General features: G+C 44.9%; 3 protein-coding genes across 4 annotated transcripts; 2 read left to right on the forward strand and 1 right to left on the reverse strand.

Moving 5' to 3' along the window:
* Positions 1 to 3087: 3087 nt before the first annotated feature.
* On the forward strand, positions 3088 to 4490 carry LOC142984254 (uncharacterized). Its single transcript, XM_076131728.1, has 2 exons — positions 3088 to 3266; positions 3362 to 4490. Exons 1-2 carry the CDS (start codon positions 3164 to 3166, stop codon positions 4357 to 4359), a joined length of 1101 nt encoding a protein of 366 aa, XP_075987843.1. The 5' UTR covers positions 3088 to 3163; the 3' UTR covers positions 4360 to 4490.
* Positions 4491 to 4612: 122 nt separating this feature from the next.
* LOC142984255 (uncharacterized) lies at positions 4613 to 7601 on the forward strand. Its single transcript, XM_076131729.1, has 5 exons — positions 4613 to 4696; positions 4809 to 4847; positions 4952 to 5517; positions 5667 to 5693; positions 7417 to 7601. The coding sequence occupies exons 1-5, from the start codon at positions 4658 to 4660 to the stop codon at positions 7424 to 7426; spliced, it is 681 nt and encodes a 226-aa protein (XP_075987844.1). The 5' UTR covers positions 4613 to 4657; the 3' UTR covers positions 7427 to 7601.
* Positions 7602 to 7739: 138 nt separating this feature from the next.
* Positions 7740 to 11237, reverse strand: LOC142984253 (uncharacterized). Of its 2 annotated transcripts, none has more exons than XM_076131727.1 (5): positions 11032 to 11237; positions 10579 to 10892; positions 9234 to 10460; positions 8171 to 8981; positions 7740 to 7995 (listed from the first exon to the last, which is right to left on the reverse strand). In XM_076131727.1, exons 1-4 carry the CDS (start codon positions 11105 to 11107, stop codon positions 8715 to 8717), a joined length of 1884 nt encoding a protein of 627 aa, XP_075987842.1. In that variant the 5' UTR covers positions 11108 to 11237; the 3' UTR covers positions 7740 to 7995; positions 8171 to 8714. The 2 variants fall into 2 exon arrangements, with proteins under 2 accessions (XP_075987842.1, XP_075987841.1); XM_076131726.1 differs by having other exon boundaries at positions 10579 to 10904.
* Positions 11238 to 11727: the final 490 nt, after the last annotated feature.

Genomic DNA, 11727 nt, shown 5'->3' on the forward strand with positions numbered 1-11727 from the left:
CGTCCGTGGAGGGTATTGTAATATAATTATGGATACTTTAGTCTCCACGTATGTCACAGAGTACTCATATTGGTGTTGGTGACTGTACATGGTTTCTAGACAAAGTTAACATACATTTGTGTAACAATACAAACTTAGAGCTCGCATTAAATCGCCGCCAAGATTCACCGCACACACACACACACACACACACACACACATGGTCACACACAACTGCACCGTGTGAAGTCAAATTCTACAAGTTTCGTGAAAGTCGTGGAACCGTTTCCTGGAACTGTGACAGAGAGACGAATGATAAAGTAATATTTGTGGGTTACACTTCCCTTTGACAGATAAACTAACATTCGTTTTGCTTAGAACATTCAATGAAGCGCGCAATCTTTGATGGAGGTGCCATTTCGTGGTATTTAAGCTAAAGAACATTATTTCATATGTTCATGGCGCGTTAGTTTAAGACAAAGCAGGCAAGCACCTTAAAATCATACTAAGTACTTGAAGTTGTAAAATGACAAACGCTCACATAGTGGAAGTCACGTCAAGTTTATGAACTTACCTTCTAAATAAATATTTGCGCTAAATGAATGTTGTTCTCAAAAACATTTGTTATAGGTTAAAACTGAATAATGTTCAGAACATTCCCTGTAGTATTAATAAAGAGTTTTCATTTGAAATCTCTGTTCTAACTTCTGTCAAACTTGTAATGATAGCGCTGGAACTAGAGCTGGCGTAAAGATCTGTCACACACACAAGTGCACGCTGCACATATGTATGTGTGTGTGTGTTAGTATTAGCATGTCTAAAGCTTGTTGCTCCGAGCTACGAGAGTCGAGTGCCTCGCGTACGGGACCGTGTACATTGCACAAATAAACTCAACCATATGAAAATGTTGCTTTCAAAAAAGGAAATGTTCGGTACTGCACGTACTTTAATTTGACTAGCTACTGCTCGCGAATTCGTCTCCGTGATAATCCCGGAATTAAAACTATAATTTGTGTTAATCTAGGTGCAGGGCATTACCCGTAAAAAAATCTCATCAATATCTGTTCAGTCAGCGCGAGTAAGTACCAAAAATACACAGTATACAGAATTACAGACAAACATACGTCCATCTTCACAAATTTAATATTGCTAGGATAAGATAGTAAGATTTGTTATTTAGTAACTCAATTGATTGATAGATATTTATATGATTAGTGTGTGGTGTGTGTCGGTGCATGTGAACGGTCTGTATGAGGAACGCGCCGCGTGGACGCGTAATGTCAGAGCCGCGCTTCAATGCACTCCGCATTTTTGTACCTTCCTCCGCACTGCTCCATACCATCCATACTACTTCATACTACTTCATACATACTCGAACTTGTATGTGTGTACATACGTGTTACTGCTAAATCTACAAACAAGTGAAAGGTTAAACGGCTATATGGTGTTCCTTGCAATTTCAAATGTATGTTTCAGAGATCTCATAGATAGTGTGTGTGTGCGTCATATGAGTTGCCATAAAGATAGCGTACTTATGACACTTAATATTATAGAATCCATACTTAATATTATAAATGTGAAAGTAACTCTGTCTGTCTGTCTGTCTGTCTGTCTGTCTGTCTGTCTGTCTGTCTGTCTATCTGTCTGTCTGTCTGTCTGTCTGTCTGTCTGTCTGCTACTCAATCACGCCCAAACTACCGAACCAATTTGCATGAAATTTGGTATGGAGATAGTTTGATACCCGAGAAAGGACATAGGCTACTTTTTACCCCGGGAAAATGACGCATGTCCCGGGAAAATTCAGGTTTCGCCACCGAAGTCGCGAATAATCAATATTATAATGACATTGAATTAACAAAATTCCGTTGTCATGGCAACAGTTTTAATGGCGGATATGCTTTAGCGCGAGTTATATGAGATATAAATAATTTTGAGAATATATTTCGTGAAAAAAAGCATATTTTGTTGTTAAGGAATAATTAAGCTTTGTATTAAAAAAAAAATCATTCACGCGAGCGGAGCCGCACGGGTCAGCTAGTTGAGAATAAACGGCAGGTAACGCAGTAAGATATGATGAGTAATATAACTGTTATTTGGCGTATGATTGTTAAAATGTTCCCTTTATTTCGTGTTTCTTGTTGGTTATAAAGTTATTTGTGCATTTGACTAATTTCGATGTTGACTACGACATCATACGATGTTTCCGTGCACTATCCACTGCTCTGTGGTGGTTGCTCGTTACAAAGTCGCACGGTGAAATGTGTCATTATGTCAGCTGACCGAACCGTATGCCATATCAGTTCCTTATATCTGAATGTATCAAATTACACCCAGAAACTAAGTAACGTTATACATGAGCAATTTTTATGTTTTGTGATAATGTGATGGGCAAAGTGATACTTTAATAACACATCTCAAGTAATCAACGTCACTAACACTTGTCCATATAATGCTAGCACCAAAAAAAGTTCAAGTGTAATAGACAATGCAATACAAATCTGAGCAGGCACATCTCCTAGCCGCGTTGTACAAAGTGAGACATGTCGGGAGCCCAGCGGTGGGACAGTAATGGGGTACAGAGAATAAGAATGATTTATTCGCGATCGAGGAGCGCTCAGCGATGAGTGAAGTGCCCCGCGGCGGCGGTAAGTGGGCGATTTGTCGCGCGCGAGTGGTGCCATCTAGCGGCGGCGGCGGGTAATGCGCAACACCCACGAGCGCATTATGCAAATGGCCGGCGTCGTAACAGCCGCCCGCGACTTCGCTCCACTATGACGATAAAAACTCCCAGTTATTTTACATAATAAGATGGCTTGTACCTGATCTTAAGATCAGGATCACTCAACTTCACTCAAGTGCTTGTAATATAGGTTTTGAAGGTGTTCCAAGTTAAACCAAACGGTAGGTAGACTTTTAGTTAATATTGTACATTTAAAGTAAAGTAACTAACTACTTGCTATTTGCATTGCCTACTTGAAGCATTGTTGTTAAACTCGCGGCAGACGTTGGTGCAAAAATGTCGACTAAATAAAGTCCATCATGTAGACTATAGCAATAAAAAATATAAAATACACCAAATACATTATATTGTAAATTTTATGACTCCAATATAAAAAATCTCATTACACATACAACAATTTGCAGTACACACAAGTAGGTTGAGTGTACACTGCACGATCTGTACATGTTCAGTTCGTACTTGTCGAGTCTGTGCGTGGTGGTGGTGGTGCAGGTGGCGCCACTGTGCGCCCACCACGCCGCCACCAACGCGCCGCGCGCTCTCGCAGGTCAGTACCCACTGTGTATACCTTAATACTGTATAATATACCCACTTATATTGATGACCAATCAGCCGAGCTTAATATCTATCGATCTGTTTTAGTCAATAAAAAAGGCGAGGGCGCCCACAAAATAGCTGAATACGTAGATTTACTCAAGGAGAATCTGCGGAAAAATAACGACGACTACTCCGCGGATAAAGTGCCCGGCGGCGATACCAGGAGACGTATCGATGATAGCAAGAAGCAAGAAGAGATCTTCCTGCGAGGACCTCCCGAGGAGCCCGACTTGACCTCCTCCTCTGTCGAAGATAACTCCGAGGACCAACAAGCGGAGTCCTCCGCCGAGTCCACGACGCGCCCCTCACCGCGAGCCAAGCAGCCGGCGAGCAAGCTCGTCGCACACAGGGACAGGACTACGGATCGTAAGACTGCACTACGCGACAGAATGTCCAGAAAGGCCGTCACCACCGCGACGTCCTCCACCACCAGCCCCTTCCCCAGCGCCCCCAGCGCTACCGCTCCTACTACGACCATCGTCAAGCAAAGACCTGCTAACGCTGCGCTATGGAATCATGTCCGGGAGAAGAATAAGAACATGCGTGAGATGGCGAGCGGAGCCAAGATACAGGCGAGCGGAGTCAAGAGTCAGGCGAGCTCGGGCGCGCCGCTGCAGCACAAGACGTGGATCGCGCGGCTCGGCACGTTCTCCACAAGCACGCTGACGTTCATGTTTGCGAACACGCGGCAGCGGCGCACGCGCCACCCGCAGCCCGCCGCGGCGCCGGACCTGCTGCCGCTGGGCCCCCTCGTGCCGCGGTTCGCGCACCAGCACAACCGCGCCACGCCGCACGCCGACCAGCTCGACATGGCGCCCGCGTCCGGCGCCTACATCCAGGACCTGCGCGTCAGCGGCCGCCTGTGCCACCGCCACGTGCTGTGGCCCGAGGGACCCAAGTACGACAGCCGCGGCAAGATCATCCTGATGGCCTTCCGCAGCAAGTACGGCAAGAGCAAGGACTTCGCCGCCACCAAGCAGCCCAAGTACGTGCTGCCGCGCTGCTGCAACTGCTGCAAGAAGTCCGTGCTCGGCTGCCAGTGACCCGTTTTACACTACCTTACGCTTTACAATTATTATTAAAAGTAAACTTTACGCCGAAATGTTTGACTATCAATTTTCATAATACACCGAAAGCTGTGTGTTCTTAAATTAGAACAAAACGATAAATAGGAGTGACAGGTGCGTTTCAAATTTAACATAATTGTTCGTCAGCTAGATTAAACCAACGTTACGAATCATGTAGCGACGAGCGTGATGCGCGACCAATCGTTCAATTAAGTGCTATCTGTGCTAACTATATAAACATAAAGCGATAGCGACAGGCGTGTGTTTGACCAACATGTGGCCGTATGTGTTGCTGGCCGTCGCCGTCGTCGCGGTGAGTACTAAGTACATATTAAGCGTAACTTTAATAAATTTTGAAATAAAGATATGTGTTACATCGCATCAGACTCGTCTATAAGCCATTTAATCGGTCTGTTCGTCGACAGTTCCACGAGGTGCGGGCGCTGCACTCGGTCAGCGATGACGTAAGTATCATTTTTATAGCTCCGGCGTAATTCGTACGTCCGTTAAATGCAGGGTGAAACTCAGGCGCTTTTATTTTCACAAAACGGTACAACGATATTTTCAGGCCGGGCCGATTTCGAATATCGAGCTGCTGATTCCTCTGGCGGTGCCCGTGCAGCCGCCCCCGGCGCGCTTCGAGCGGGTCCAGGAGACGCAAGCCGAGCGCGGACCCGACGCGGTGCGCGTCCAACGCGACGAGCCCTACAGCGCCATCCCCGCGTACGCGTTCACCCTGGACACGCGCGACGCGCCGCAGTTCCGCGCCGCGCAGCGCCCGCCGCCGCGCGCCGAGCTGCTGCAGACACACTCGCTGTACGTGGCGCAGCTGTGGCCGCGCGGGGAGCACGCGCAGGCCGGGGAGGGCACGTCGCGCGCCGAGCTGCGGCGCGAGGGGCAGCGCGCGTGCCGCCGCCTGGCGCGGGCGCACGCGGGCGCGGCGCGCGACGTGCTGCTGTACCTGTGCTCCGAGCTCGTGGACGTGCTCGCCGCGCGCTGCGACTGCTGCGAGGACCCGCGCGCCGACACTCGCCCCGACACTCGGCCCGACGGCTCTCCCCTCCCCGCCCTGCCCTGGATAGAGCCCGCCACGCGCCGCAAGGAGTACCCCAATCGCGGTCACAACACCAGATTGTGAGTATGCGTGGACCTTTATGAGACATAAAAAAAATTAAATCGAAAGGCAATGGCATGGCTCGTGTGACGTCCACCGTTTCCCGACGTTCGTTCCCATGAATTCTCGCCATTGAGCGCATGATAATAACCACGTTTCACGTCGGCAGGTTTCAGCAGTACATGCATTTACCCAAGTAAGTGTTCACGGCGAGATGATTTTATGTCAAATTGATTATTTATTTATAATTTCACGAGCATGTTCGACCGTGAACCGCCGTCAAGTGATGTGAAATGCCGGCACTCTCCGCAATAACGTGATGAGCGTCACCGTCGTAATCACCGTTAAGCACAATTCACGCATACGTTAGTAACTACGACTTATCCATACTATAATATACTATATACTATCCATACTAATATTATAAATGCGAAAGTAACTCTGTCTGTCTGTCTGTCTGTCCGTCTGTCTGTCTATCTGTCTGTCTGCTACTCAATCACGCCTAAACTACTGAACCAATTTACATGAAATTTGGTATGGAGATATTTTCATACCCAAGAAAGGACATAGGCTACTTTTTACCCCGGGAAAATGACACATTTCCCGGGAAAATTCAGGTTTCGCAACCGAAGTCGCGAATAATCAATATTATAATGACATTGAATTAACAAAATTCCGTTGTCATGGCAACAGTTTTAATGGCGGATATGCCTTAGCGCGAGTTATATGAGATAATAAATAATTTTGAAAATATTTTTCGTGAAAAAAAGCATATTTTGTTGTTAAGGAATAATTAAGCTTCGTATTAGTAAAAAAAAATCATTCACGCGAGCGGAGCCGCACGGGTCAGTTAGTAATATTATAAATGCGAAAGTAACTCTGTCTGTCTGTCTGTCTGCTACTCAATCACGCCTAAACTACTGAACCAATTTGCATGAAATTTGGTATGGAGATACTTTGATACCCGAGAAAGGAGGTAGGCTACTTTTTACCCCGGGAAAATGACGCATTTCCCGGGAAAACTCAGGTGAAACGAAGTCGCGAATAATCAATATTATAATGACATTGAATTAATAAAATTCCGTTGTCATGGCAACTGTTTTAATGGCGGATATGCCTTAGCGTGACTTCGTTATATTAAGAGTTAAGAGATATAAATAATTTTGAGAATATTTTTGTGAAAAAAAAAGCATATTTTATATCATCACGCTACCACCAATAGGAGCAGAGCAACAGTAAAAAGTGTAACAAAAACGTGGAAAGTTCTGACCCATTCTCTCTTATGTGACGCAAGCGAAGTTGCGCGGGTCAGCTAGTTGTCTATATATCTAAAAATCAAAGGTGACTGACTGAATGACCTAGTGATCTATCAACGCACAGCCTAAACCGCTAGACTGATGGGGCTGAAATTGGCATTGGCATGCAGGTAGATATTATGACGTAGGCATCCGCTAAAAAAAGTTCTTTTTTAAATTGTAGCCCTATGGGGATAAAATAGGGGGTGAAAGTTTGAATGAAACTTTGTCAATCTTAACCGATTGGACTGAGACTTTGCATGCATGGAGCTACTATGACGTAGGCATCCCTTACGAAAGGATTTTGATAAATTGCACCGCTGAGGGGACAAAATAGGAGGTGAAAGTTTGTATAAATCTTCTTAAATTTAAGACTGATTGCACTGAAATTAACCTAGATTTAGACATAGGCTTTTTTTTACTACGGGAAATATCACGCGGACGAAGTCGCGGGCGGAAGCTAGTCTTTTATAATTACAATTGATATAAACAGCCAAAAGATTCAGAAGTCATCATTGGTCCACTATTTTACCAAAAATAAAGTTGTCACTTTGCAAAGAGCTAGCTTACTTAGCGAACGAAACTATAATAATATGGTGATAATAATGCGTAATGTGTTTACAGAGTCGAATAATTGTTCAGCACCGGCTACACCCTGCTGCGATGTTAAACAAGGACTCACTTCTAGATACTATGAGGCATCGAGTTGTCATTAAGTAAAATTGACAATTGTTAGTTCATTAACAGTAGTTTTATTTATGTTATACTGAAAATAAATCCATGATTCATGTATGTAGTTAGCTAAATAATTAGCATTATTAATTTTCCTATTTTTTATCATGTGTAAGCAATTCAAAATTATCAAAGCGAATTCTATGAAAAGTAATAATACTGTAATAATTGGTTTAATCGATGCTAGACAACAAACGTCTACTTCTTCTAAGTTGAGAAGCAGGTAGGTGGTGTACACTACTATATGCACGAGCGTAACGTGTTCCGTCAGTTGCTGTGATGTTATATTAGGTGACAGGTGGTATTCAAAGAAAAACTATGAGTAATAAATAGATTACATATCATTTAATATATAAAACTCTGGAACTTTGTAGTCGTCGTTGTCTCGCCGCAACTTATTCTTGATGGTGTTCAATAATTTATTGGAGAATTTATGCTCATTTTTCTTATAGTAATCTTCATAGAAAATATCTGTATAATAATTTAAATTACGATCACAAACATTAATTGAAAAAGCAACTTTAAACAAATGGAGAATTAACCACTTGATGTCAAACAAAAAAATATATTGTAATTTTACTTGAGTTTCATAGGAATGCACAAATAAATTTACACGAAGCTGCAATAGAGACGGTAATCAACTGACCTGAGCCGTTCACCAGCACGGAGGCGGGCGGCGACAGCCCCGCGTCCGCGCACGCCGCGCTCCACCACGCCACCACGCACAGAGCCGACACCACCACACACATGCTCGCTCTTCTTACTTACAAACACAAATACAACAACTAAAATATTCTACATTCAATATTTTTATTGATCAAATAAATCTTGCAATAAAACTTACAACATCGATGTTGAAACATGCTTCAAATAATATACTGTCGATAACGCACAAAAATATATGCACATTATTTTATCCCAAAAAGTTGGTAGAGGCTAAATATTATAAATATGAATAATATTATTATAAATTGTAAATATTTTTCTTTTTTTTTGTCATAGTCTTAGTTTAATAGTAATTTGTTTGATTTGTAGAGGCTTGAACCTGTTATTAATAAGACTGATGACTGATCTCTATATCCCATCAGAAACTGCACTATGAATTTGACCTTAACTATTTGCGATCAGTAAACGTTCCTTAAATAATATTGTACATCGTTGTCAAAACTAAAGCTGTTTCGTCGTAAGCGTCAGACGCTATGGTTGCTATGAGTGGGGACGGGTCGCTTGTGGTGGTGGTGGTGGTGGTGCGCGGGCAGGTGCTCGGCGAGCGGCGGGCGCGGGTCGCGGCCCTCGTGCATGTACTGGCGGCGCTCGCGCGGCAGGCGGAACTGCGGGAAGGGCGCCGCGTCCAGCGAGATCAGCGCCACGCCCTCCGCGCCGCGCTCCTGCAGGAAGCGCCGCGCGCCCCCCGCGTCCCCCGCGCCAGCCCGCCGCGACTTGCCCGCCGACTTCACCTGACAAAAGTGCATCCTTCAGCTTCATTCACTTACCATGCCACGTAAGCCTTCCTCTCACCGCGGCGATGCACCAATCATATGGCTATATGAGTCTTTTCTAACATCAAGCCGGATTGCAACAGTACGCTAGAGTACGATCGCTGTATAGGTTTTTATAAACTAATCGATGCAATTGAACTTTCTTGCTGATGGAACTACATAAGAAACAACAAATGATTTATCTAGAATATCTGCGGAGGGAACGCTCACCTTTAGTAGTTTATATTTAACGTTGGAATTGCGCACTTGTTGCACGTACTGTTTGTACTGATCCAGGTCATCCTGAGCTGTGCGTTGTTCGTCGGCGCCGCCCTCGTCTAGCTTGTCTTTGTCTTCGTCACGTACCGTGTCAGCGAGGTGCACGTCGCTCAGGTCGCCCAGCTTCTCGCCACCTTCAGTTTCCTGGTGAATGGCGTGTTTGTTATAACGTAGTCTTAACTTTTCATCGTGAGGCTGATCTCTTGTTGGTTGATGTGTGTAGTCGCTAGGAACATCGCGCTGGTCACCGTGTCCTCTGTGACTGTCCCGCTGTTCATTCCTGTATTCATTACTTGGCTGGCGTTCAGTGTTTGTCAGACGACGTCTGTAGTGTTTATTTTCATCCATATCTTCTGGTTCATCGTTAACATTATGATCGCTACTTTTGTGGATGGACTCGCTCTTCTTTTCGTTAACATCATCATATTTATTATAAGTTTTCGGTAAACCTTGCTTGTCTCCTTGTTTGGGATGTGATTCATCATTGCGTGGTTCCAGGTAGTCAGGCAAAACATTTGATATCGTGTTGCTAATTTGAATTTTCCTTGCACTGGTGTGGTGAGCACTCGCGTCCTCATCATATTTATCAGTTTGTTGTTTATCGTTTTCTTCAGTAGATGTGTGTAGTAAAGTGTCACTTATTTTAACTTTCTCATTATTGTTGCTAGTTTGACTGTCACGTACACTGTACTTTTTTTCGTGGTGTTCGGCGCGCGGCTCTCGCTGACGATCATTAAAGTCATCATGATCGTCGTGACGTCGATAAATGGTCTGACTGACGTGCTGGTCCCAGTATTTGTAGTTACGTGTCGATTTCGTGTGTTTCTTAATTTTTCGATCGTTACCTAGCGCATATAATCGTTTTCGATGTCTGCTCCTCCTGCGTCTCCTGGTCGGCCCCAAGTGTCGTCGAGCGTCTTGCTTGATCGAGTTATCATCTTCACCCGGTTTGCTGTGATCTCTTAACAGTTCTTCATCAGAATGGTCATTGTTCGGTGTCAGTCGACCGTCGTCCACGTAATACAGCAGGTCAGTTTGTGAGACATTGCGCTCAAACGGGCGGGGCTTAGCTTGCGCCAGCTTGTGACCGTTTCCCAATGAGCCGTAGTCGTCGTCGATGGATCGGAACACGTGCGTGCGGTTACGTGGAGGTCTCGTCAACGTTGTATCTTCGATATTCTGCGGAGAACCACAGTTATATTTGTTATTATGGTGATTTCAAGAACTTTAATAATTCTTTCACTACCGTCAACTGATTCATACACACCATACGATAATGTTAAGTATCAAAATTTACGTGAGTCATTTGCGTGGTGCGTGCGCCGCGCTGTGTGGTGGTTGTGGTGGTCGAGGGGGCGCGAGTGAGGCGCGGCCGCGGCGACAGCGCCTCTGTGTTCTGTGAAGGTGTCGTCGGTTCGGGTGTCTGTCTGTCGTCATAGTCGTAGTTGTCTCTCATGAGTTGTCGGCGGATGTTGTCGACGAGGTTGAGCGCGCGCCGCCCGGACGCGCCCGCCGGCAGCAGCGTGGCGCCCGGCGGCGCTGCGCCCGCCTCGCCCACCACCGGCCGCCACGGGTCGCCCGACTCACCGCCTTCTGTTGTAGATTCTAACCCTGCAATAATATCTAAGAGGGCATAATTCGCTCAAATTATTATTAGTAAAGTAAAGTTAGATTTCGCATTTAGCTGTCATGACACTGGAAGTTAGACCATCGCGAACATCTGGGTTGATATTGTTATAATGCAGCTCACAGTTGCCGGCAGTGGTGGTGTGTGCGTGTGCGATGAGCGTCAGGGCGAGGCTCGTCGTCACCGCGACACTGCGCATGCTGCGTGCGACTGCCGCGACCGTCGCGACTGTCGCGTCGACACCAAGCGACTGCGACTATCGGAGCGAAACTAAAACTAGTGCTTCATTACAGAGCTCAAGCGGGCAGCACTGTAATACAAGCTTAGTTTACAACTATCATCGTGCGTTACCCGCTCCCGCTTATCACTGAAATAGCAACTTTAACACTTTATAATTTAAAAGCAATAATATAAATTTCGTAAGCGTTTATTGAGAGTATGCGAGTTTGCGCATACCTCTACAGTCGTTTGATATCTTTAAACCTTATTGTAATAAACAATATTTACGCCAGCTCCAGGAAAATATGTTAGCACCTTGTGAAATAATGTTTTGTCCGTGATTTATATAACTTGTACGTCGGTCGTGTTAGTAATGCAAGCATGGAACATAGTTGGTATTGTCTAACGGAATTAGCAGTGGTGTGCGCCGCGGTCGCACTCGCATATAAATGAAACGCTTCGTATATTATGTTTTATTTTAACATTGCTTTAATATTATAAATACTAATATAATACTAGTATAACGTGTGTTAGACCGAACACACAAGAATGTAATAAGTATATCAATGTATAACGTGTGGTAGACCGAACACACAAGAA

Source organism: Anticarsia gemmatalis, chromosome 26, assembly GCF_050436995.1.
Source record: "Anticarsia gemmatalis isolate Benzon Research Colony breed Stoneville strain chromosome 26, ilAntGemm2 primary, whole genome shotgun sequence".
NCBI classification, from domain to species: Eukaryota; Metazoa; Arthropoda; class Insecta; order Lepidoptera; family Erebidae; genus Anticarsia; species Anticarsia gemmatalis.

What these genes read in the sequence shown, in the direction of transcription:
- LOC142984254 (XM_076131728.1), top strand. Translation starts at nt 3,164, where the DNA reads ATGTTCAGTTCGTACTTGTCGAGTCTGTGCGTGGTGGTGGTGGTGCAG. An exon ending in CGCGCCGCGCGCTCTCGCAG is followed by an intron (nt 3,267 to 3,361) that starts GTCAGTACCCAC and finishes GATCTGTTTTAG; the next exon opens with TCAATAAAAAAGGCGAGGGC.
- LOC142984255 (XM_076131729.1), top strand. Translation starts at nt 4,658, where the DNA reads ATGTGGCCGTATGTGTTGCTGGCCGTCGCCGTCGTCGCG. An exon ending in TGGCCGTCGCCGTCGTCGCG is followed by an intron (nt 4,697 to 4,808) that starts GTGAGTACTAAG and finishes GTTCGTCGACAG; the next exon opens with TTCCACGAGGTGCGGGCGCT. An exon ending in CGCGGTCACAACACCAGATT is followed by an intron (nt 5,518 to 5,666) that starts GTGAGTATGCGT and finishes TCACGTCGGCAG; the next exon opens with GTTTCAGCAGTACATGCATT.
- LOC142984253 (XM_076131726.1), bottom strand. Translation starts at nt 11,107, where the DNA reads ATGCGCAGTGTCGCGGTGACGACGAGCCTCGCCCTGACGCTCATCGCA. An exon ending in CACCACCACTGCCGGCAACT is followed by an intron (nt 10,905 to 11,031) that starts GTGAGCTGCATT and finishes ATGCCCTCTTAG; the next exon opens with ATATTATTGCAGGGTTAGAA. An exon ending in TTAAATATAAACTACTAAAG is followed by an intron (nt 8,982 to 9,233) that starts GTGAGCGTTCCC and finishes CACTTTTGTCAG; the next exon opens with GTGAAGTCGGCGGGCAAGTC.